Source organism: Prunus dulcis, chromosome 2 (genome assembly GCF_902201215.1).
Source record: "Prunus dulcis chromosome 2, ALMONDv2, whole genome shotgun sequence".
In the NCBI taxonomy this organism is placed as follows: Eukaryota; Viridiplantae; Streptophyta; class Magnoliopsida; order Rosales; family Rosaceae; genus Prunus; species Prunus dulcis.
This window is the reverse complement of record NC_047651.1, coordinates 20,070,844-20,095,371: the sequence shown is the minus strand read 5'-3', so window position 1 is coordinate 20,095,371 and position 24,528 is coordinate 20,070,844. Positions and strand designations below refer to the sequence as shown.

General features: G+C 36.3%; 3 protein-coding genes across 5 annotated transcripts; 2 read left to right on the top strand and 1 right to left on the bottom strand.

Moving 5' to 3' along the window:
- Nucleotides 1-614: 614 nt before the first annotated feature.
- On the bottom strand, nt 615-7,882 carry LOC117620136 (ABC transporter G family member 28-like). Of its 2 annotated transcripts, XM_034350254.1 has the most exons (14): nt 7,251-7,882; nt 6,972-7,048; nt 6,476-6,748; nt 6,204-6,267; nt 5,963-6,109; nt 5,770-5,804; nt 5,552-5,625; nt 4,421-5,346; nt 3,612-3,908; nt 2,588-3,082; nt 2,289-2,437; nt 1,589-1,878; nt 1,359-1,492; nt 615-1,122 (listed from the first exon to the last, which is right to left on the bottom strand). In XM_034350254.1, the coding sequence occupies exons 1-14, from the start codon at nt 7,490-7,492 to the stop codon at nt 966-968; spliced, it is 3,360 nt and encodes a 1,119-aa protein (XP_034206145.1). In that variant the 5' UTR covers nt 7,493-7,882; the 3' UTR covers nt 615-965. The 2 variants fall into 2 exon arrangements, with proteins under 2 accessions (XP_034206145.1, XP_034206146.1); XM_034350255.1 differs by lacking the exon at nt 6,972-7,048 and having other exon boundaries at nt 7,251-7,334.
- Nucleotides 7,883-9,602: 1,720 nt separating this feature from the next.
- On the top strand, nt 9,603-13,560 carry LOC117617814 (serine/threonine-protein kinase PCRK1). The gene is made up of 5 exons (XM_034347377.1): nt 9,603-10,158; nt 10,797-11,202; nt 11,766-12,026; nt 12,487-12,609; nt 12,827-13,560. Exons 2-5 carry the CDS (start codon nt 10,822-10,824, stop codon nt 13,349-13,351), a joined length of 1,290 nt encoding a protein of 429 aa, XP_034203268.1. The 5' UTR covers nt 9,603-10,158; nt 10,797-10,821; the 3' UTR covers nt 13,352-13,560.
- Nucleotides 13,561-14,957: 1,397 nt separating this feature from the next.
- On the top strand, nt 14,958-19,390 carry LOC117617813 (OVARIAN TUMOR DOMAIN-containing deubiquitinating enzyme 9). Of its 2 annotated transcripts, none has more exons than XM_034347376.1 (11): nt 14,958-15,119; nt 15,529-15,899; nt 15,996-16,237; nt 16,487-16,560; nt 17,346-17,400; nt 17,800-17,874; nt 17,992-18,065; nt 18,158-18,206; nt 18,720-18,804; nt 18,890-18,946; nt 19,053-19,390. In XM_034347376.1, exons 2-11 carry the CDS (start codon nt 15,560-15,562, stop codon nt 19,100-19,102), a joined length of 1,101 nt encoding a protein of 366 aa, XP_034203267.1. In that variant the 5' UTR covers nt 14,958-15,119; nt 15,529-15,559; the 3' UTR covers nt 19,103-19,390. The 2 variants fall into 2 exon arrangements, with proteins under 2 accessions (XP_034203267.1, XP_034203266.1); XM_034347375.1 differs by lacking the exon at nt 14,958-15,119 and adding an exon at nt 15,165-15,183.
- Nucleotides 19,391-24,528: the final 5,138 nt, after the last annotated feature.

The window sequence follows — 24,528 nt, the reverse complement described above, 5'->3', positions numbered from 1 at the left end:
ATAGAGGTCGCGTTTTGTATAGCTTGCATGGTTTTCTCCAATGACTCTTCGAATACAGGCAGAGGAACTTTTATCAAATGATGGAATGGAAGCCAACATTATTAGCACGTGGTTTAATGGACCGAGAACAAACAAAAAAATTATGAAAAAGATGAAATGGCAAGAGGACTTCATGAATGGCTGGCTGATAAGTGTACCAAAAATGAAATGAAAATGATGAAAAACTAAGATAAGATGAACCTCTCTTATATGCATACATCTATGTCTATGAAAAGAGATATGCCAAAGTTTTCTTGAGTAAAAGAAATTGCCAAATTTGATAGTTTTTTTTAATTATAAATATATATAAAAATACATGTTTTTAATTAAAAACGAAAGCATTTAATTCATTTTGTAGTTACAAAAATAAAAAAAATGAAATTGACAATAAAGACCCAATTATTTTAAAACTTAGAGCTTAAATCAATGAACCTAGTTGAATCAATTAGGAAATTGACAAAATACATGGTAGAAAAACTCGATATGTAAATTCAATTGTTACTTTTGAATCGAAAAATGTGACACGAATAATATTTAAGTGATGTTTTGATCCACTTTATAAAGTTGTGTGAATTACATATTTATTGTTTCTTTTATGTTACAATTGTGAATTTGAGTTCATATAATATTTTCAGAGCAAGCAAACCTCTCTTATATCGGTATATTTTGCCATTTTATACCATAATTTCTATAATAAAGAAACGGGGAAAATTTTTTAATAAAAAGAAGCTTCTCTATTATCTCGCCTGTCATTTTACCTATTTGCTTTGGCAATGTTCGACCAGATGATTCAACCTAACAATGTATAAATCTGTATGTTACTTCTTTGGGAACTTTGAGGGTGATATAAGCACTTCAAACGCTTCCACTTTGCAAGTCTTGAGAGCTGCAAAAGAATGGTGTGCTGATTGTTGATCTCTGATATCTCACTTCTTCTGAAAGGTCACCATGCAAAAGAATGCTACGGCTCGACTAACTATACCGATGAACGTTAGGATGATTATACAAAGATTCCAATCATGAAGATTATAGCCACTTTTCAAAAGCGACCCGCACCGCGTTATCAGCCATACTCCAGAATACCTGTAGAAAAAAAGGGGAATAGTAGATAATCCAGATCAAAATAACAATTCAGAACAATCTACTAGTAGTTATTGTTATAGTTATTAAATTTTTAGCAGGAGCCAACACTTCCATTTCAGTTCTCGGATTTACAAAGTTACTCTTTCATGAGCAGATGGATAGGGGTAAAGTTTTCACTTTCAGTAGGTAATAGTATTCTAATCATTTTTTCAGATATAAGGAAATTGGCGCAGTACCTTTCAGCATTTGCAATCACAAATGCTTCTAAAGCCCACCTAGGGTAGCAAAATTTAGCTAAAATCTTTAGAAATTCACTATCTTGTGGCCGTGTTGCTATAAGTGTCATCACAACTGGAAGAAGGACTGACGACTGCAAAGAACAGCAGTTTGTCAGTAAATATCAATGGAATGTGAAACACTGAACGAGCAGTTGACAATCTTTTAATTGAGCATTTCGATTACTTACCAGCTGGGCTGCACCTTGTTCAAAAAAGATTGCTAAAGCATAAGCTATACCAGTTACACAATACACAAGGCAGAGCAGAACAATGTAGTTATCAGCAAAGCTAGATCTTGGGTTGGTAAAGAAGTAGAACATGGACAGATACACTACAGGTTTGATCAGTGTATTAAAATGGTCAATTGTATCCTTAGCGAGAAAATAAGCCAAGCTGCTCATCCCAGAAGCGCTCTCTCTCCAATAGTGTAATCTGTCCAGAGAAAATGACCTCAAAGCCGCAATTTTACACAGTAGAGCTGAAATCGCAACAAGAAACATGGTAAGGAAGAAAAAACTTTACACATATTCATAATGGAATGGAAGTAGAGTTGGCATTAACTATTATATTGATCCATCAAAGTCAAAATCGACATCAAAATATAATGTAGGTATGCATCTTTTAGGCAGTAGTACGTAGTTTTTATATTAATCAGTAAGACAATATGAATTTCTCTTATAGGAAAAATACCAAAAGACAGATTTACAGTTCTGTGCCCAAGGAGAGAGATTAACTACGGAGACTAAGCTGCCTCCTCACCACGAGGATTTGATCCATCTTTCATACTGACACCCGGATATACTATATTTACTAAACTACTTATAACTTTGAGCTTCTCATGTGTAGATAAAGAACGAAACTTAATAACTTGTGATTGATTGTACTTACAAACTGCAATGATAGTATAAGTGTAACCAACTGCACCAAAGGTCTGATCGCTCACGTTAGCAAGTGATCCTAAGCAGGCTCCAGCAAGTAATAAAATCAAATAATCGACTGCTTGTATACGAGCTTCCCGAAGTCTCTGCTTACCAACTCTGACAAGACATCAATATAGAGAATATCAAACTCTTGGCAATAAAAGAAAAATTGTAATAAAGAAATTAAACGAAGATTTCAATAAACCAATTATCTGAAGAAAAAAATTTGTAATATTTGAATGCACCTGTACTATCTTGATTGTTTACCTGCCCAGGAAGTATCTGTATTGTTGAAATAAACCTGGAATTCTCCGGTTTGATAAATCCTTAGACTTCAGGAAATTGAGCCGTATCTTATCACGATGCAGTTCCACAGTACCTTTCACATCTTGCCATAACTCTCCAGCAAAAGACTGTTCCGCCGTTCCAGCACCAGAAGGATTTGTTTCATGATTTAAATTTTCATCCGTTGAGAACAATTCAAGTCTAGTGGCATTCTGTCTCATATCAGGGGGTACTGAGTACCCATTATGAAGCATCCATCTGACAGGAAGCTCTTCATAACTAACTCCCGAGCTTCTTTCCGTTGCTACCATACCCTCCAAAATGTCAATGAAGTGGTCTGGAGGGTTGACACGGTCTGGGACTTTGATCCCAAGGCCTGCAAAGTATTCTTCTACTTTCTTTGCTGATCCATGATAGACAGTAAGACCACCTTTTGCCAGGAGTACCAAATCATCAAACATCTTGAACAACGCATAGCTGAAGCAGAAATTTTTTGCATTAATGAATTGCAGAGAGTACTTATCCTATGAAAGAACACACTTGATCATATACGATGAGTTCTATTTCTCTTTAACCAAGGGTATGCATTAAAGCTTCTTGGAACATTCAAGGATCCAACAATAAGTAGAAAGAGTAATTTTATACACACCTCAACTTTACAGGGCATGTCAATTCATACTGTAAAATAAATCCCAGTAGCTAGCACTAAAACTATTAAATTGGCTTTCGGTTTTTTGTACTCATATGTGCATGCATATCATCATTGAGAAAGTAGGCCCACCAGCGTAACAAACATAAAATATTGCACAATAATAGGTAGTATTTTTATAAAAATGCTGAACATGTAAATTTTGCGTTTTTAGTAAGACCCAAAGGCCCCATTCCACCGACCTTCTTTTGTTCCTATACATTATTCAAGCAAAAAATATCAAAGAATACAAGAATGCAATGCACATTGAAAGATGGTGAATTTTCAAAGCATAAAGACCTTGTTTGGAAATGTTACCTAGGCTGGTGAACCACCATGCAGATGTTTACCCCTTCAAGAGCTTCCCGTCTAAGTGCTCTAAGAAGCAGCTGAGAAGAGGCACTGTCTAAACCAGATGTGGGTTCATCCAGAATCAAAAGTGAAGGTTCCATAACCATTTCTAAGCCAACATTTACACGTTTCCTCTGGCCTCCAGAAATTCCTCGCTTCTCTACTGTTCCAACCAAAGAACCACGCACTTGCTGAAGCCCCAAGGACTCAATAACTCTTTCAACCACTAAAACTTTATCCGGTTCTGGTAAGTCCGCAGATAACCTTCAAAAATTCGAAGTTCACCATAAAAAAGTAGCAGCAGTCGATACAGTAAGATTGACATACAAAAATTTTGGACATACAAATACAATATCCAAACAATGACCCTCTTTTGGTTCCACTTTCTATACCTCTAGCTATATCAGAAAGGAAAAGGTTTCAACCAGGAATAAATAAAAATGTGAAACCTTTTTTAACATTGAAAGTACTAACTATTCAAATTAGTAGTTTAAACCATGCTCTTTTATGGGCTATTATATTTGTTATTGTGAATTACAAACTGGCATTCAGAACATGAAGCAGGAAACACACATGTTTGCAGAAAATTCATACAATGCTACAAAGGTTGTGTGGGGTTCATGAATTTTGCATCATCACTTCATTGTAAACATTTCAGTAGCATTTTGACAATAAACTATAATAATAAATTTCTAAAATTGTAGCAAAGATGACTAACATGCGAATAGAATATTTTCTGTTGGAGTGGAATCTGTAAAGAGCTGTATGTGGCATACCTGCACTTTGCACTGAACCATAAATTCTCTTCCACAGTCAAGTTTCCATGCACAATATCATCTTGTGGCACAAAACCTATGATTTTCTTATATGAATGGATTGATATATTCTTTCCATTTATAAGAATTAAACCAGTCATATTGCATCCAATTGCTTTTCCGGCTAGGGCAGAAAGAAAAGTTGTTTTTCCAGCCCCTGATGGACCCATGACAGCAGTAATGCGGCCAGGCCTAATTTTACCAGTTACACACCTCAATAGATGCTTGTTTTTTGCTTTCAAAGTAAGTGTTAGGTCTTTGAAAGAAATCTCAATCAGAGGCCTTTTCCTTATTTCATGATTAGTAGCCATTTTAACCACCCCTGAGAAGGTAAGGTCCTTGTACTCTTGCTGCTGAGCCTTCTCTTTCTCAAGTTGAGCATAAGCATACTTGAAAATTTGGCTATGAGTATTGATTTGTTTTCCTTTTGGCACATTTCCTACATTTGTATCCTCAGCTCCAATACTGAAACCTTCGTAACAATCAGGATCCTCTTCAATTTTATGCATAATCTGCATGAGCTCACTAGGTTCCTTTTTCTTTCCTTCTGATGGCACAGGTGAGGACAGAGAGACACCAGATGTACTTGGATGTGGTGATATCGGAAGTCCATCATCTATGTCAGGTTTAGACTGATTCAAAATCTTAAGTTTCTCAGGATCTGGGGTGTCCTTTTTCCGAGAAAATGTACGTGATAAATGAGCTTGCAATCCACTTGCATGCTTCTTAGCAGCATCTTTTGCAGATTTCCATCTTTGTTGTGCTTTTGCTGTTTCCCTTGCACTTCTGGCTGCTGCTTCTCGGGATTTGGCCAGTCTCCTCCCTCTAGTGGTGAGAACTTGGTCAGAACAATTGTAAATAATAAGTAGCAGAGTACTCAGAGCTGCCTGCATAAGAAATGAAGAGCATAAGTATGTTTCACAAAATTAAAATATGTATAATATAGAAAGTCAGTAAGACAAAAAACTGGAGTTTTGGAATATATCAGATAGGTACTTTCATTAGGATGAGCAGAGTGTGCTTTAAATGAAAGATCAATCATGTGAGACTGAACCCTGTTGAGTTTTTGTTTCTATAAAGCGGCCAACTTACTATAAGCATTATTCCATATGCATGCATATTTTGATTTGCAGTGCTTGGATTGCAGGAAGTCAATGCGAAGCAGCCTGTAACATAAAACAATGAATGGTCAGCTGCTTTCTGCAGAAAGTAATAGATAAACTACAGTCCAAATTCCAGGTTAGAAGGAAAAGGGGCGCAAGCGCTTACAAAAATGCTGCAATTGAGAAATAGATTGAAATAAAACTTACGTTTCTCAGATGTAGAACCCATTCTGCAGTAGTGTCTGCAATTGGATGAACAAATATTTAATGGGAAGAACATATAATATGAAGGAAGTAAGGACAAATTGCATGCGTCGTATATAATTCAAGTATATGATGAGCACACAATTAACTAAAAATTGAACAAGTTTGATAAGTGATGTAGGGATGAACTTAATACCCACTACTACAAGGAATTCTTTTCACGGTGGTTGGACAATATGATCCAGCTGAACAAAATACTTCACTACTACTACCAACATCAGCCCATATATTTGCTCCTCCACAAGTATGGTTTGGTTTCCCTGGAGGTAGTTGGTAAATGTATCTGCAAAACCACATCAAAATATAGTTTTGACACATTATAGGCTGTGTTGAACAGCATAAATAAAGTGGTCATTAAAGCTAGAATCTGAACTTACGGTTCACACACACCAGTTGTTTTGTTCAGAGTTGCCATGGGACAATAAGAACCCGATGGGCACGCTTCAAGAAATTGGAAGAAAGAAAAGAAATAATCAGAAGCATCCTATAATCAAGGAAAATACATTACATAGAAACAAAGTACCACTTAATTACTGGGAGATATTGATTAAAAGGCCTTAAAGTAAAACAATACATCATCAACACCATACTTTGTCCTTTCCCAGAAGATTATTAAGAAAGAAAACACTAAAGGATTTAAATTACTTACGTATCATGCATGTGATGCCATGGGGACAGAAGAAACCCTCACAACATGGCTGGCAGGTCTGAGTCCTGGCAGGGATGTCCTGTGAATTTTCTAGGTCAATCTGCTGATTTGGGCCAACACTACAAGCCCATCCTGGCTCACACCCAGAAACCCATGAGGTTAAATTACAGTTCTTGTTAGGTTTTAAGTAATTTGCACTCTTGGATTTTTCAAAGAAATTGTTGAAGTAGAACTTCATTTCTGCTGCTGTACACAAGCGCCTTGTAACGTCTCCTGTTGAACCATCAAAACAACCAGGCAAAATAAGTTAAATATTCATTTCTGCCACTGTTAAATCTTTCAGCCACTCTAAGCTAGATATAATGAAGCAGAACAAACATCTACATTTGATTGCCAAGACACAAACAAAAATATTTTGAATTTGTCCATTTCCTACATTACTTAAGAACCAGACATAGTAAGATTCACTCTTCCTCCTAATTGCAAGTACTTATACCTTTAGTCTTTTGAATGCAAGAAGATAAGAATTCCACATTGGATGAAAAATTAAAAGCCTGGTTCCAATCAGCTTCCCTGAAACACAAATTTTATATCAAACTCTAAGAATAGTCTAACTGAGTAATTGCAATAAGTAAAAGAATAAACATTATGCTTCCATTGGTTAAGTTGAGTTGACTTCTCACAACCCATTCTTATAATTCAATCACCCTCTTCTTCTTCTTTCCATGCATTTTCTCAGCAACAAAACAGAGAGAGTAGAGTGAATAAAGCTTACGGGTCCTTTACGCAGAAGCTGGAACGATTGCTAATCTGTCGACTGAGAACTGCTGTGACATTGGATATGCGGCCATAGAGAATCTGGGTAATGAAAGGAAGAACAGCAGGGTTGTCAATTTGATCATTGTCACCAACATCTTGGCACTGAACCAATTGCCCCCAATGCACCAAGCTCAAAGCTAAGATGCCAAGTGAAGCAAATGTGCAAAAGTTGGTGCCTATGAGGCTCTTGGAGCTCATTATGAGAAAGAAATACCAAATTTCAAATGGGTTTTGGAAATTTAGTGGAAAAAAGTGAAAGAAAAAGAAAAGAATTCTGGGTTTAACCCCTTTCTCTCTGCTTAATACATTGACCCAAAATAAAAAAAGGATCTTGGTTTGAGATCTGAATGCGGGCTTGGAAACAAACTGAAGGGGTTTTCTGGTTAATGGGTGATAGAGAGAAGGAGAGAAACAGAGGCCATGTGCTTTGGGGTTGAGTTCAGAAGTCAAATGGAAGAGAGCTTGAGAGAAGCAAAGAACGTGGGTGAGAGAAGGAAGAAGAAGATGCAATGGGTGGGGCCTGAGAAAGAAGTAAACAAACGCACGTCCGAACTAGTTTTGCTTCGTGCCGGCTTTCAGACATGTCTTGTCTTATTGTCCGTGTCTGAAACAATTCCGCAGGACAAAGGTTTGAGGGTTTTGTTAAATCTATGCGCCATTTGGGGAGGCAAAAGCGTGTTTCACTAATAAAAATAATTATACAATAATTAATTGCATTAAGTTATTAAATATTAGTTTTATATAACTTAAAATTTTCTTTTTCTGATTTGCTCATCTAATTTAGAACTTCTGAATTACTAATGGAGTTCCCAAAACATGGGGTTTACAGCTAATACACATAGAATAATACATCCATAAGCTTAAATTCCTTAATAAAATCCCTAAGCAATGATTTTTTCAGGGTAATTTTATAAGGCCATGTTGCATGATTCATGCATCTTTCATAAAAATGGAACCCACTTTTACATGTGTGTCATCATCCTTACTTGTGGTACAAATAATAGAATTATACAAGAAAAAGAGAGCCAATCACAGTTGTTTCTTTTGCCCTTTTGATATAATTTATGACCAAAAAAAAAATATTAGAACAGGAAATCAATAAAAATAAAATTATTACCTGTTAAGAATATATTTTCAAAGAAGAAATGTGAACTATGGGTTTTCCTTTTGGCACAGGCCTGTGTTAGTTGCGATAAGCCTAGCTTACTTTTATTGGCCTGTATGTTAGGCCTTTGATCAAGAGTCAAGAAAAAGGTCCTCAAGCCCAGTCCATAATTATAGATATCTTTAAGTATAAATTAAGGAAAAAGTTCATCACTATTGCCCAATCAAAAGGGCTTATGCCTGCATGTCAGAGGTAGAATCAGAAGTATCAAGTTCGAACTTTAGTAGCATCTTAATTGTGTGTATGCTTAAAATCTCTATTCTGTAATTTAAACGATCGCTTGTACTTTTTAGTGATAATTGATAAGTCAATTTGTCCCTCTCGTATTGGCTGGGAATCAAATTATACATTAATAACATGCGCACGAATGTACAGATTATATATTTGCTTATGCAAAGAGATGAAGTAGAATATTCATTAATCTGGATTAGGTTATAGAAAATTGCAATGAAACTAAATTTTAAATGTAATTGTGAGAAGGTTCCTCTAGTGTATCAGAGCGGCCCACCCAATGATACAGAAGTACAGCCTTAAACTAGGCCAACTCTACCTTCCTCATCAAATGCATCTGGTCGATCATGTAAGAGACAATCTTGAGACAATCCAATATATACTCTCCCCTCCTCCTTCTTAACGAATGAAAAAAAATAAAACAAAAACTAATTTATTATTCAAATAATTGACAGAAACGTAAGCTTGATGAATGTGCCTTACTGTTAATTTGCTATGATTTTCAACCAAAACATTAGCCAAGTTTACACATTTCAAGATATTGGTTCTGCTTTTAGACCCAAAAAAAAAAAAAGCTTCAGTTTTAAGATACAAAATGAGCAGCTTAAACATGTTGATTTGCATTACAGATGCTTCCAACTTTCTGATTTGTCACTATTTTTTGTTTTTGGGTCAAATGATTTGTTACTGTTAAGAAAATTGAAAGCATGATAAATCCATATATTATATATGTGGCTGGAATTAAATAATTGGCAGCATTTGGGCATGGTCATGCAGCTTCTAGAATTAGATTTATTCTAACTTCTGAACCTTGGGATGTTCTATGGGCTAAGCTATACCCCACAGAATCAAGCAATTCTGGGGTGTGTGGTCTCCAACTTGCAACAACCTCTCTTTGTAAAAACAAGCATTTAAATATACAACACATATTATTATAAACTGTGCAGATGATGACTGGTTCTTCTTCTTTTGCTGCTTTGCTAGCATGATGACTCGTTCTTTGAGCAACCCACATTAAAGTTTACACCTTTTCTTTAAAATAAAGCTATCCATCCATCTCTCAATCTTCTCACTCGGTATTCGCTTTCATACATAACTTTCTTCCCCTACAAATACAATACAATCTCTCTTTTTTTAATATTTGGGGATCTTTTGCTCTCTCCCTTTACCAATATTTGTCTGTCTTTTGCTCTCTCTCTCCCCCTCTCTCTCTCTCCCGCTCTCGCAATATTTTTTTGTTTTGTTTTTTGTTTTATTTTTTCCATTGGGGTGCTTAGTTGGTGAGCTAGACCCCAGCTGCCTTGTATTGACTTGCCTTAGATCATGGAGTGCTCGTTGTTCCCTTGGATGCTCTTAAGCCTTTTTGCAGGATCCCAGGTCTCTCTTTAGAAGGACCAAGACTAACTGCATAGGGTGGCAAATTATTCCTGCAATGATATCTGTACGGCTTGAACAACATATGTGAGAGGTGAGTTCTCTTTGTGTACTTGAATTCTGTTTTGGCAAGTGAATTGACCTTTTTTTTTCTTATGCATGCCAATGAATTTTACTGTTTATGAGAATTCATTTGACTGGAAATGAAATGAGATTCTGGGTCTTGATGATAGTTTCCCCAAGAATTTGATTCTTAGATTTTTATCTTGGTTTGACTTTTTTCTTCTTTTGCCTTAATGTTTTGTCTCAAATAAAGGATTTGTGCAAATTTGACCAGAGTCAGTACATGAACGCTTAAATATAAGGTCTGAGGAAGTTTCTGGTATATGAGATGAAAATTTAGGCTGTGTTAGGTATTGATTTCATAATTAGACTGTTTGATTAGGTATTGTAAATATATAAAATTTCTGGGGAAATATTTTGGATATATAGGAAAAAGAGAGAGTTGTGAGAGCAACTGGCAGGTCAAAGTTTTCAAAGCCTTTTCTACCTTTATGGTGAAATTATTGAAACATTTATTTTAAGTTTAAGATATGACTGTTTTCTAATTGAATGTATGAAGAGAAAATTTTGGGTATAGTCCATTTGAATTTTCATAAACACCCGGGGTTTTCTTCTTTTTTATATGTGACATTCTTAAGATATGACAACAATTGTGTTTGTCTAATGCAGTGAGGCCATCAGCTTTCTGCAGGCAATGAAGTGTTTTTATTTCTACAACAAAGAGAAGAATGATGAAGCAAAGACTACGAAGTCTACTTCTACTCGTTCCACTTCCCCTTTCTTTTCACTTGATCGTGACCCAAGAAAATCTGGTTCCGAGTCTAATTCTCAGAATGCCACAGAATTTAGCACAGCATCCTCTGCCAAGTCATTTGCAGCATTGTCGCAGCGACAGAGTAATCTCCGAGAATTCACATGCTCAGAGTTAAAAGCAGCAACAAAGAATTTTAGTCTCTCCCTCATGCTTGGAGAGGGTGGGTTTGGTGGTGTGTATAGGGGTGTCATCCGGACCACAGAAGATCCACATAAAAAGATAGATGTTGCTGTTAAACAACTGAGTAAAAGGGGATTTCAGGCAAGTCTTCTTCTTCTGTATTGATACCGGGTCCAAACCTAGCATAGTCTACATCCGCTAATTTAACGGTGAGAGTAAAAAATTCTGATCTGGTAACTGTGACAGGAACTACTGCACTAGTTGACTTAAAAATAAGAAAGTTCTGATAAATAGCAAACTAATGGTTGTTGAGGAGAAATTAGCAAGGATTATTTATGTAAGGAAATTTACGCATTCCTGAAAATTGTCAAAACTCAAGCTTGGAAAAATTCATCGCTATAATGGTAATCATGTCCTAGTTGTCATTTGTCATGTTATAAATCCCTAGTTCTGCTACTTTTAGCAAGTCAACCCGAAGAAAACTTTTTATGGCTTCATATAAATCTACAAACAAGATAACGCAAAGTGTAAACAGCCAGTAGGATCAATTTTTTGAAAAAGAACAAAAAGGAATTGCTGTCAAATATTTTTTTTCCTCTTTTTTTTTTTTTTTTTTTTTTTTTCTTCTCTTCCAGTTCTAATTCGCACTATGCAACGCATTTCTTTAGATGTTTGATTTTTTTTTACTGTCTTTTGTCTAACAGGGCCATAAAGAGTGGGTGACTGAAGTGAATGTTTTAGGGGTTGTTGAACATGCAAATCTTGTCAAACTGTTAGGCTACTGTGCTGAGGATGATGAAAGAGGGATCCAGCGGCTCCTTGTATATGAATATATGCCCAACAGGAGTGTGCAGGATCACTTATCGAGCCGATTTCAGATAGCTCTTCCATGGGGTACAAGAATGAAAATCGCCCAGGATGCTGCTTGTGGCTTAGCATACCTCCATGAAGGGATGGAATTTCAGGTAATTTCTAATCCTTGGTGCAGTTATAGTAAAGATTGAAGTGTCTCACATAGAACATATACATTTTCTCTAGTAGGTTGGTATTTATTATGTGGTATAGTTTTTGTCAACACCAGTTCATTTCCATACAGAAATCTAACGGCAAAGCCACAATTTCCTTGTAGTGATCAATTTGGTCTGTTATTTGCTATACGCGATATGATTTTCAAGTGAAAATTAAGTACAGATTTTGGCTAGGAATGTTAAATTTTTTCTTCAATTTTGCAACAAGATTAACAGGAGAATAAGGCTATATTGTAAAGTCTCTCTGATTGAAAGATAGGACTATCTAAACTGTGATCGGGACACAAGGGAGCTGTATATCTTTTCAGGCTATAACTCTTCATTGGATGAGTTTCCATTCTGCTTCCACTGATTCTCTTATTTTGTTTTTTTTTTCAAATTATTATCTGTGGCACAGATTATCTTTAGGGATTTCAAGTCTTCAAACATACTTTTGGATGAACAATGGAATGCCAAGTTATCTGACTTCGGATTGGCTAGACTTGGGCCTTCAGATGGATTGAGCCACGTCTCTACTGCGGTATGTTTATGTATATACCTTAGAATCTTTTCTCAAATATTAATTAGGCATGTCAAGAAGGTGAAACAGATAGCTCAATTATGCATGCAAAGTTGATTCAGCAATCACAAATTATGTAACAGTTGAGTTTGACATTGTCATGAACTTATACATTAAGGGTCTCTCTGGTTTCTTTCTAACAATTCAAGTTACTTTCCAATTGATCATCTTTCTACAGGTTGTTGGAACAGTAGGGTATGCAGCTCCTGAATACATTCAAACCGGACATCTCACATCTAAAAGTGATGTATGGAGCTATGGAATTTTCCTTTATGAACTCATCACAGGCAGACGACCAGTGGACAGAAACCGACCCAAGAATGAGCAAAAACTCTTGGAATGGGTGAAGCCACACCTCTCTTCAGATCCAAAGAAGTTCCAGTTGATTTTGGATCCAAGGCTTGAAGGGAACTATTCCCTCAAGGCTGCCCAAAAACTAGCAGCTGTGGCCAGCCGGTGCTTGGTGCGACAGCCTAGATCACGCCCGAAAATGAGCGAAGTTGTGGAAATGTTGAACCGAATTATGGAGACAACGGATATGGGAAGCCCCGAATTCCCTCTGAAGGGTGTGGACTCCAAAGATGAATATTACAGAGAGTCCAAAAGAGAGGTTTTAAGAAGGATGTTTGTGGATCCATTGATTGGAGAGAATGGTTGCTTAAATTGGCAAACATGGAGACCAAAGCTTGTGAACACATGTTGAAATATGTTGGGGAGCACAATGGGAATTGGCATAATTGGTTTGATCATGCAATGGCTCATCTAACAATGATGCTTTTTTTTTTCTTTTTCTTTTTTATAGGATCATGTAATGGCAATCTGCTGTGTGCACTATGGAAACAGAAGTGTAAAATCCTCATTGACTGATGCCTATAGATAACATTTTATATCAAAATTCCCAAATTAGGTTAATTACAGGTATTGGTCAACCAGACTATCTCTATACAATTCTTGCTCAAACTTCCTTGACTGCTATAATTCAAAGGGGTTCGAGGGCTATGCCAAGGTCATATTCTTAAAACTCAAGAGTAGTTTAGAATATTGCTTCGTAAAAATAAAATAAAAAACCGAGTTTTCAAAATTGCCCAATTTCCCTAATAGGAATTGTACAAGGTCCCTTTAATTTATTAGATTGTTTAATAAGTCCCATAGCTTATTTGAAAGAGCCAAGAGGAGGAGTGGAGTGGGTGAGGGGAAACTCAAGTATCAGCCATTGGTGATCAAGAACAGTTCTCCTAGATTTGGACATGAAAAGTTAAAATTTATTTATGAGTTACAAAAACACTTTTTTAGGTGCTTCATAAAGAAGAACTTCCAAATGTTTATTTAGACAGAACGTAAATTTGTAATAAAAATTTCAACATCCTTATACTAAAAGTAGTTCCAATAAAAGCATTTATGAGGATAACTTGTTTCAGAAGCACTTTCAAATGAAGCAATTGCGTTTTGAGAATTTTTTATCAAATGACGGCAATTTTGAGTTATTAAAAATTTAAACATAAGGGTCTTCTAAAGAAAATTACATTATTCTTTTTTTTTTTTGGTCGATAATTACACTTTTTTCTTGTATATAATTTTTTTAAATATTAAATATTTCTAGATTTTGAATTTAAGGGTATACTGGAGAGTTTTCAATTTTTTTTTCTTCAATTGTAGTACGATTTAAAGACAATTGGACTAATTTAAAATGGCCAATACAATGATAAAGAAAAAAGAAGAACATCAACTTTTCTTTTTCTTTGACAAAGCAATATTCTAAACTATTCTATCATGTATGGAAATAGAAATCGAACTCAGGTGCAAGGAGGCGGCCTCTTGGCAAACTGACATATCCCACATCTTCAAGATCACATATTTTATAATTTGATTGAATGAACCACACTTACAATAATGAGAAATTTATTGCCTCTTATATTAATAATTTGGCTTTTAAAATTTAATTATTTTAATTAATAATTTCTGTTTACACGTGCTGATAATTTAAGTAAATTCATCACAATAATTCGTTTAATAATTTGTCCAACACGACTCTTTCTCTAGAATTTGAGACTTCAATCGGAGTCGTGCTACAATTTATATTTTTTTTCAGGTTATTTATTTATTTTTATACTCTTTTTTATGGAACCAAAGAAGCTGACGCATCCATCTCTTTCCCAAATCGTTCTTCAGCAACACGAAACGTGGCACAATCACCGGGAAACAGGCAAACCCCGGTTACCAATGCCCGCGTGCCAAATCATCATGGCCCGGTTTCCGTATGTACAAAAGCGAGCCATATATAAATACCAACGGGATTTTCGATTTTCATGAAAGCACGCTGAATCCAACGGCGGTTTCTAATTTCAACAAACTTCTTATCTTCCTTCCTTTTATTCTTGTCCTTATTGGCAAGGTGGCGCATGCCTTTCAACCTCTTTTCAGTTTGTCTCCAACATTATTTTGTCCCCAAAGACCATTCTTTTGATTTAAAGGTTCGTATAAATCACCATTGTTAGTTTAAATTAATTGTTTTTCATGTTGGTTTTCTGTATCTGGGTATGTTGTAAATTCAAAGTTTGAACCTTTTCTGGATTTGATTTCAGTAGTTGAGAAGATTCAAAAGTTTGGACTTTAGGGTTTTGTGAGTTGTGAAATTTCAGTTTTCTTAACGTTATGTGCAGTATATTTGTCCCCTTTTTTCTTTCCTCTGTTGGGTTGATTTAAAGTTCAGATTTTTGAATTGATAATGGGGTTAGTGATTGAAATTTGAGATAGATTTTAAGGCAATTGATTATATGATTATGAACTTTAGATGTTATGATTGCAAATTTAGTTTCCAATGTATATGATTATGCCCTTTACTCGTTTCTTTTAGTTATTGAAATATTTTGGCTTTGCTAGGTTGCTTCAGGAGAAGCTGGAGTTTTGTTAAATGTTACACAGGCTTATGACATCGTATAAGCTTGATCCTGACGTTGTTCGCTGGGGTCTCCATCTCTTGGATGATGTTTGTACTCTTTCGAATGATAGTTCGCACAGTACTGTTACTCGTTATGACCAGGATTTGAGTCAAGTAGAGTATGTTAGAGAAGGTTATGTTGAGCCTTGCATTGTGGAGAATGATGAGATTATAGCTCAGACGTACCAAGAAGAGTTATCGAGACTTGCTTCTGCAGAAGCATCAGGAGTTTCTGGTTGTGAAGATGGGAATTTGGAGTCGTCAATTCTAGGGCAGGATTGGCTTGGTCCTTCAAACAGACACAGTGGTTCTGGTATGGGATTCTGTAAACAGACATTCTCATTTAGTTCTATGATTTGAGGTTGCATACTTGTTCTCCTTATTGTAATGAAATGCTGGAAATTTGTAGGGCTTCAAAATGTTCAGGATACAGTGAATGATTTTGACATAAAGATAGACACTGATGATTATAGAGATAAAGAAAATGAGGCAGATGATCCTAGGAGACATGGAAGCGAGGAAGCAAACGATCATAGTGAAGGAGAATGCTCTGTCAATAGGGAAGACTTCTTACATTCATTGGACATAACAGATGAATCTACTCTTGATGGTGAAGTGGGGAGAAGATTGAATCAGTTGGTTTCTGTTCCTGTAAGTCTAGCTTTATGGAGTCGTCTTACTGGCATTTTACCATAGAAGATTACTTTTACTTGTGTATATCATCTTCTGGCCATCTATTGGAATATCCTTTTTCAGTGCTTTTGGTTATTCGGTCCAGCCACGCTGATTGTGTTTTGTATTGCATCCTGCCAATACAAAATTTTCATTGTCTTCCCTTTTATTACATTAAACTGGGAGTCTCACTATCATCATTTTTTTTTTTTTTTTTTTTTTTTGCAGCATATTCCTAGAACGAATGAGAACATACCCTCAGCTGATGAAGAGATATCAGATCATCAAAGGCTGTTAGAAAGGTATTTGTGTTATTTCCCCTGAGGGTTATGTACTTAATTTGTATGAGTAATGAATCACCTCCAGGGATATATTGTCAAATTTTATTTTGTCTATTATTTTATTTCATAGATTTACTTGTCATTTTCTTAAGCTATCAAAATGGATTTAATTGAGGTATGTTGAGCTATAGCATGATATTGATCTAGATCCTCTATATTGATGGATTCACTGCTCACTATGAAGTTGTACATTGCTGGTGATTTTTCTGAATTGATTTCTATCATCTCAACCCTTTAAAAACACTATTAAAAAGCGCTCGTCATAACTTTGGAAGGCCTATACTGGCGATTAGATTATTGTGTTTGGCACGCAATCAGAGGTAACTTAAAATAAGCTTAAAAAATTAAAACACTAAAATTAGCAGTTAAAATTAAAACACCAAAATAGCAGTTAAAATTAAAACACCAAAATAGCAGTTGTGATACATGATTCTTGGAGGGACGGAGTAGAGGAGCATATACATAGATTTAGGGGAGACAATAGTTTGTAGTTAAGGAATGTTTGGACCGTAGTGCATGGTTTCGTTCTTCTGCTGTATTGACATCAAGGGCATAACTTCAGTGTGTTTGTATGCCACGCCAGCAGTTGTGACTTTGCTTTCAATTACATTTTTATTGTCATTTTCTTTTGTTCTCAAATTGGATGTTCAGTGTGTTTTGTTTCCTGTTGGTTTGATTTTAACTACATGGAATGTTTCAGAAATGTTTCACTTCGGATGTCTGATATTTTCCTTTTTCTTTAATAGACTGCAGTTGTATGATTTGGTGGAGTGTAAGGTCCAGGGAGATGGTAACTGTCAGGTTGGTCTTATTTTGAGCTTTACTTTTAAATTCTTGTACTTGAAACTCTCAAAGTTTTGCATGACTACATGTTTTCCCTCATTGTTGTGACACAAATAGCATTGTTCTATCAGTTTCTTTCTCTTTAATGAGCAAAATTTTATTGGATTACATCAAAAGGTTTATTCACTGTGAATAATCTGATGAGATATAGAATGATGCATTACCTATGATTTGTGAATTGTCCCGTCTAGCCTTGCTGAGTGTTGCTTTCTAAATTGTAACTGCACCGCTCAAATTTATGTATTCTACATGTAATTTAGAGTGGAAACATATCTCACTCTATGTTATGTGTGTTATGACTTACAGTCCTTTACTCAGTTAACTTGATAGTGTCTCATTAGCATCTTATTTCCCCAGTTTCGTGCTTTATCAGATCAACTCTATCGTTCTCCTGAGTACCATGGCGTTGTAAGAGAACAAGTTAATCAACAGGTTGGTTGGCATTTCAGTAAATGAATCTTTAGGAGTTGAATTTAAATTATTTTTGTGATGCTGTTGCAGATGATATCCAATATTCTTATTGTTTGTACTCATCTTTTGATCTCTCAGCTCAGGAGTCACCCAGAAATGTATGGGGCTTATGTTCCTATGGCTTATACTGATTATCTAAAGAAGATGAGCAAGTATTGTGCTAATCTCTTAATTTATTCATGTTTTCCTATCTTACATCTATTTTTTGCTTATTTACTTGTTCTTCTTGATGTGGTTGAACCAGGAGTGGTGAATGGGGTGATCATGTCACATTGCAGGCTGCGGCAGATTCGGTATGAGGCACTATTTTTTTGCTAGGTTTTTTTATTAAAAGCATATCTGTTGTCTAGTTGCTAAATTGGTGCATAGATTGAACTTTTTACATGAGTGACTTTCCTGATTGGGGAGGTAGGCTCTTCTAAGTTTATTCTAGAGGGAATTTTTATTCTCAATTTTGCTGCTTATTTCTTCCTATATGATGAGATGTTACACAAGTTCCAGTTCTTAGTATTCTATGTAAAAGTGCAACAAGATGGTAATGATTTTATGGGACCCATTTAAATTTGCATATCTTGTGTCTGTAGGTCATACACTGGGCAATATGTTTGTTTGTTTATGTTGTTGCATGAAATATTACTTTGTTTTTTTTGTTTTTGTTTTTGTTTTTTTTTTGCCCTTTCATTTTTCTCTCACTTGTTCATGAAAAGTTGGGCCAAGTGGTCTATTGCTTTCACAAGGTGTCGTCAGTTCATATAGAAACTTAGTCATTTCAATTTGTCACTGATATGTCTATTATTGTACTGCAGTATGGTGTCAAGGTATTTGTAATAACTTCCTTCAGGGATACATGTTACATTGAGATCCTTCCGCATGTTCAAAAGTCCAACAGAGGTAACAGTACTTCCATCATTTTTCCCCCCGCTCCCCAATTTTCACCGTATTCGGTCATGTTTTACTTATAGTTTCACTTGTGCAGTTATTTGCTTGAGCTTTTGGGCTGAGGTGCACTACAATTCCATTTATCCTGAAGGAGGTAAATGAAAAGAAGCTTTTTCTTTTTACATTCATCTACTGGGAAAACAAGAGGAAAAATGAAATGATATAACTGGCATTAATAATTGTTTCGTTTTCATCTTCAGAACTTCCTCCGCCAAGCTTAAAGAAAAAGAAGAAATGGTGGAATTTTTGAAGCCAGGAATCCACATTTGCGAGGAGTCTCACTTTTCTGTTGAGGAAGCTTCAGTTTTGATGTGTTCTATCCTTTGCTTGTCCCCGTTGCAGCATTTGCACTGAAACCTGATGCTTTTCTGCCTTGGCTCCTTCGTACATATTACACATTCTTTGATTTAGATTTTTTTAAATATATATTTACATACCTTCGATAATGTTTGAGGATTTGCCATTCCTTTTTGTACATAAATAATTACTTAATAATTTCAGCGTTTCTAATTTCTAGTTCGTATAAGCTTTCTGTCCATTCATCTGTGTCCACCTTCGAATTATGTTGAGAAATGTTTTCTGTGTATTTTTTATTTTTAAATAGTAGCTGATTTGTTGAGGAATGCTAAATGCTGAAGCCTTATAACTGGGAAGGTTTCTTTGCTAAAGTTGGTGATTCTATTAGAATACCAGCTCCCCGCTTTTAAATCCAAAAGATCATAACATGGAAGAAGTAAGGAAGAAATTCTTCCTCCATGCCATAAGAACTCGGGTGCAACATGTTTAAAGGAATATTGTCCACATTTCTCTTCACGTGAAAAGAGATAAATCATCAGACTATCACGTGAAAAGAGAGAGAGAGACTATGTTTCATCAAACATATTGCATGCAAGTTTTTCTAGTTTGTTTTTGTGAAATAGAAGAAAATAAAGAAAAATCAGTGATTGTGCTGATCTTTTTCACATTTGAAATTTGAAGAAGAATAATAAAATGCGTATGTAGGGACGGATTCAGGAATCTTATCTCATAGGGTCATAGTGTAAAAGTTCATTTTTTTATTTTTTATAAAAAGATTAAAAATAACATTGAAAATAAAATTATAGTACATTCATTCATAATTCATATCAAAAAACAACATTACAAATTACAATTGGCCATGACGAGGTTTCATATTTTGAAAACGTAGTATTTATAACTTCATTTTGAATACAATCAAAAACATCTTTGTCAACATAAACAAGTAAGCTATCACTCAACCATTAATCTCCCATTTTGTTCCGAAGTGGACCTTTGATAATATTCATGACGAAAAATGTCCTCTCGACTGAAGCAGTATCAACCAGTAAAACTAGAGCAAATGTAATAAGCAAGTACACATAATTGAATGTTCGATGCATCCTTGTCTCCACCATTGTTTTTGCAAGACCACTAATCTCTTGCAATTCAGAGAAATCACTACTCGAACGTACATAATGAATATAAAGCTCAAGTTGATCTTCAAGTGCCCAAAGATCCCCATCTGAAAAGGCTTGAGGATAAAATGGAGCAAGACGAAGTAGCTTTTGTTTATCAAACGCTACAAATGAATCATTTGGACTCAAACATGCCAAACAAATAAGCAACTCAGTATTTACCTTCTTAAAACAACCATTTAACTTCGTAAGTTGCTCATCAATGACATAAATAAAGAGCTCCACACGATAATGATGACGATTTGTCTTTATTGGAGCATTACGCCTTCATTTCTCTGGAAGTACGAATGCCTCATTCATGTTAGGAACATTAATATGATGTTTGTCACAAAATGAAGACACCTCATCAACCAATGCATCAAACCCATTATTCTTCATCCAATGTAGCTTTTCCTTGCATGATTTCACTAAAGCCATTGCATTCACAATTTCTTGATCTTTCTTTTGCATGTGACACATCATTTGTGAGTCCCAATATAGCTTTCATTTAGAATATGTGAAACACAAACTGAAAAGTAAGCATTTCTCTTTGAATCTTATTTGCTTCATCGACACTATCATTGGGATTATCACCAATAATCATTTGAAGCACATGAATCACAGATGAAAACATAGAAACGATGCTAATAATGGTACCGTAATATGAGTTCCATCGTGTGTCACCGGCACGTTTGAGACTTGTTTTTTGATGCAAACCTCTCCTCGTTATAAGACAATCATTTTCAAAAGCTATGACAAGCTCTTCTTGGAGTTGCGCTGTAAGTGCATCACGCCGCTTACAAGATGCTCAAACATGGTTAACCACACTATTAGTGGTTGTGAAGAAAGAGGCAATATCAATATTCTTCTTTGCTACGGCAACAAGTGCTAGTTGAAGTTGATGAGCAAAGCAATGAACATAGTATACACAAGGTTGTTCTCTCAAAATCTTTGTTTTAAGGCTATTTAACTCACTTCTCAAATTGCTAGCTCCATCATAACCTTGTCCTCGTAGCTTGGAAAAGCTCAAACCATTAGAAGAAAAGAATGTGTTAATGGCATCCTTTAGTGAACTTGAAGTGGTGTCCGTAACATGTTGAACCCCCACAAACCTTTCAATTACATGCCCTTTGTCGTCCACATAACGCAACAACATAGTCATTTGCTCTTTCACTGAAACATCACGTGCTTCATCCGCCAATATAGAAAAGAATCTATCTTTTAAACCACTCATGATAACATCAAGTGTTTCCCCGGCACATGCATTGACAATATCTTTTTGAATCTTTGGAGCTACTAACTTGAGATTCCCTGGAGCATTTTCCAACACAACTTCTTAACTTTCTCATCATTGTCTACAAAGAATTGCAATAGTTCCAAGTAATTTCCTATATTGCTAGAAGTGGCACTTTCATCATTTTCATGAAAAGAAAGACCTTGTCTCAATAGAAAATTAGTGCACTTGATTGATGCAATTAAGCATCTTCGATATGCCATACGAGCTTGTTCGGAGTGTTTGCTCATAGCTGTTTCAATATGTGTATTTTGATTCATCAAATTTGTAGTAGATTTTCTAGCTTTATTATGAACACTACCAACCAGTCCAACATGCACTTTCATTATTTCTCTCCCTTTCTTCCAATTCTTAAACTCTGCTTCAGTGAGGGCTTCTCTACCCACTTGTTCAAAATTAAATTTAAAGAGATAGCAATAAAGACAAAATGCAGCATGACAGGACCCGACCCAATTTCCGCTTTGAAATCCAAGTCGAATCCTGTGCGTGTCCGACATCTGGCGAATGTCGGGTACAAAAGAACTTTTTACCCTTCTCGTCTTAAATTCTTTTCAAGTTCCCTTAGACTTCTGCCGAAATTTCGGCAGAGTCTCCCCTGTATTTTGACCAATCCCAAAAATTTTCCACCTGTTAAACAATCAATAAATTCACACCAACTGCCAGAATATCTCAAATAACTAATCTTAACTCTAGTTTCTCAGTTTTAACTAGATATCAGAGCATTTTTCTGAATTTTTCAGGGTTCAAGGGTTTTCTACAAAACTCTGCCTTATGTGGTGACGCGGAAACTTTGAATGGCCCGGTGGTGGATCCCGTGCACTTCTACGACCTGGGGGCGAAAAACAGATTGAAAAATGTGAGTGGACAAAAATAAGGTTCTTAGAAACAACTTTATAACCATAATAACCCCCATTGTAAAAATAGTTAAATAAAACTGAATGCGTACTCTCCATTTAAAGTATACTAAACTCAAGGCATTCTATATATAAATCATATTCAAGCTCGAAAAGTTTCGCACAAAAGCATTGAAATCAAAGCTTGTATAAAACACTGAAATCAAACTTGTATAAAAGCTCTGTGCTCAAACCTTGCATAACTGAACAAATATATATAAAGGTATCAATACCTGAAAAATCAGAGAAGCTGATATAGAATAATTGAAAGTCATAATTAAATAAGATAAAACCCAAAATCCTTTGAAAATACCACCTACTTGTACCCCTGTCATATCCGTCAATTCCCCTGGCAAGTCTCGGGTGCCACGCAGTCTACCCGAGCCGCATACTGGCGAAATCAGGGGACTATGATCAACCTGTCCCACCGGCAGATTCCTCGATGACACCAAGTCTGCTCGAGTCGCTCTGGCAGGATGCAGGAGACCGTAGTCAGCCTGATCCGCAATCCTGGCAGGTCTCGGGGACACAGAGTTAGCCGAGCCGCAATCCTGGCAGGTCTCGGGACACCAAGTGTGCCGAGCCGCAAATCCTGGCACTCGCGGTCCGAGCGTCCCCGAAACTAGTGAGGCAAAGTCAAGTGCACTGACATAAACTGAAATCGGACTGGATGTCCGTAGACATTGGTCCAACTGTGGGTAATCACCAAGAAAATGGGTACGAGGTGGTTTTAAAATAAATTCTTTTAGAAAAATCTGATTAATAACTGAAATCTCAAATTGTGCTGCTAATTCATCTGTTATAAGCCTCAAACTCTGTTTTCTATAACTCTTTAGCATGTGTAAGTAAGCAGCACAAAACTATGGACTATTTCGGTACTAATCATGCTCGGAAACATAATAAAACTTATTCAGATAAATTCATTTATAAAACCTATTTATATGGAATCACGATAAAATCATTAAGTAAACTCAGTTATATAAATCATTTATATAACTCATTTAGATAAAATCATTTATGAAAGAAAGTTCACTCACAGAAGGTCTGAGCTAATTTGACCCTTCGAAGGTCCCGGCTGCGGGTCGACCGGACCTCTGGTGCCTGATTATCCATAAATAATAAATCAATAAACTGCTGAAATAAAAGAATTAAATTAAACACCCTGCCCCCGGCTCCTAGAAATACGTGCATTCAAATCCAAGTTACTCCTGAGCCCACATTAGCTTTTTAGACTCTTAGATCAGTTTTGGAGGACCCGACGCTTAGTTAGGCGATAAGCTGTCCAATCGGCCGACCCGGGACCCCGAGGGTCCACGGCCTCCGATGGCCAATCTGGGCTTTTCTAAAGGTTCCTCATAGAGAAGGAACCATGTTCCGCAAATTTGGTCCGAAACGGACGGTCGGATTAGCCAAAATCGCATTATCGCTTAAAATCCAAACCCTAGCCCCAGGGTTCGCGATTTCGGAGTATCCGGGACTCCGATTCGCAATCCGTCGAATCCTACACGATCTTGAAATCGTGTAGACCGACATATCCGAAATTCAGAGCGATCCGACGATTTGATGATACTGCACCCGCGGATCGCGCGATATGGGAAATTCGTTCGGGGCTCAAACGGACTCCGAATTGAGATCCGCGAAATCCTACGCGCTTGTGACAACACGAGGGTCACAAAACTGCACAGAATTACTTCACCACCCTCGCCCATACGCGGGCAGATTTGGTTGTCTTAAGCGATTTCGGGTGGCCTAAAAATCTCGGAATCAAGACTCCAAACTCCTACTCTAAGTAAAACAGCCCATTTGGAGTTACTTTTGTTCTTGGACATACCCCAAAAAGTGACCAGAAACAGTAGTTTTTGGCAGCCGAAGTTTCGGCCAGAATTCAAGTCAAAAATTGATCGCTTTAGAGCTAAAATCGATCGAAACCCATACATCCATCAGCTAGAAAGTGAAAAATAGCTGAGAAAACATACCTTACTCGATCGATTTGGTGGAGAATTGAAGGAGAAAATCGAGCTGGAAGTTCGGGTGGATT

Coding starts and splice junctions, on each gene's coding strand:
- LOC117617813 (XM_034347376.1), top strand. CDS start 15,560: ATGTTACACAGGCTTATGACATCGTATAAGCTTGATCCTGACGTTGTT. Junction 17,401..17,799: donor AGGGAGATGGTAACTGTCAG/GTTGGTCTTATT, acceptor TTATTTCCCCAG/TTTCGTGCTTTATCAGATCA. Junction 18,207..18,719: donor TGCAGGCTGCGGCAGATTCG/GTATGAGGCACT, acceptor ATTGTACTGCAG/TATGGTGTCAAGGTATTTGT.
- LOC117620136 (XM_034350254.1), bottom strand. CDS start 7,492: ATGAGCTCCAAGAGCCTCATAGGCACCAACTTTTGCACATTTGCTTCA. Junction 3,909..4,420: donor TGGTTCAGTGCAAAGTGCAG/GTATGCCACATA, acceptor GAATTTTTGAAG/GTTATCTGCGGACTTACCAG. Junction 1,879..2,288: donor TTATACTATCATTGCAGTTT/GTAAGTACAATC, acceptor TTGCGATTTCAG/CTCTACTGTGTAAAATTGCG.
- LOC117617814 (XM_034347377.1), top strand. CDS start 10,822: ATGAAGTGTTTTTATTTCTACAACAAAGAGAAGAATGATGAAGCAAAG. Junction 11,203..11,765: donor TGAGTAAAAGGGGATTTCAG/GCAAGTCTTCTT, acceptor TTTGTCTAACAG/GGCCATAAAGAGTGGGTGAC. Junction 12,027..12,486: donor ATGAAGGGATGGAATTTCAG/GTAATTTCTAAT, acceptor TCTGTGGCACAG/ATTATCTTTAGGGATTTCAA.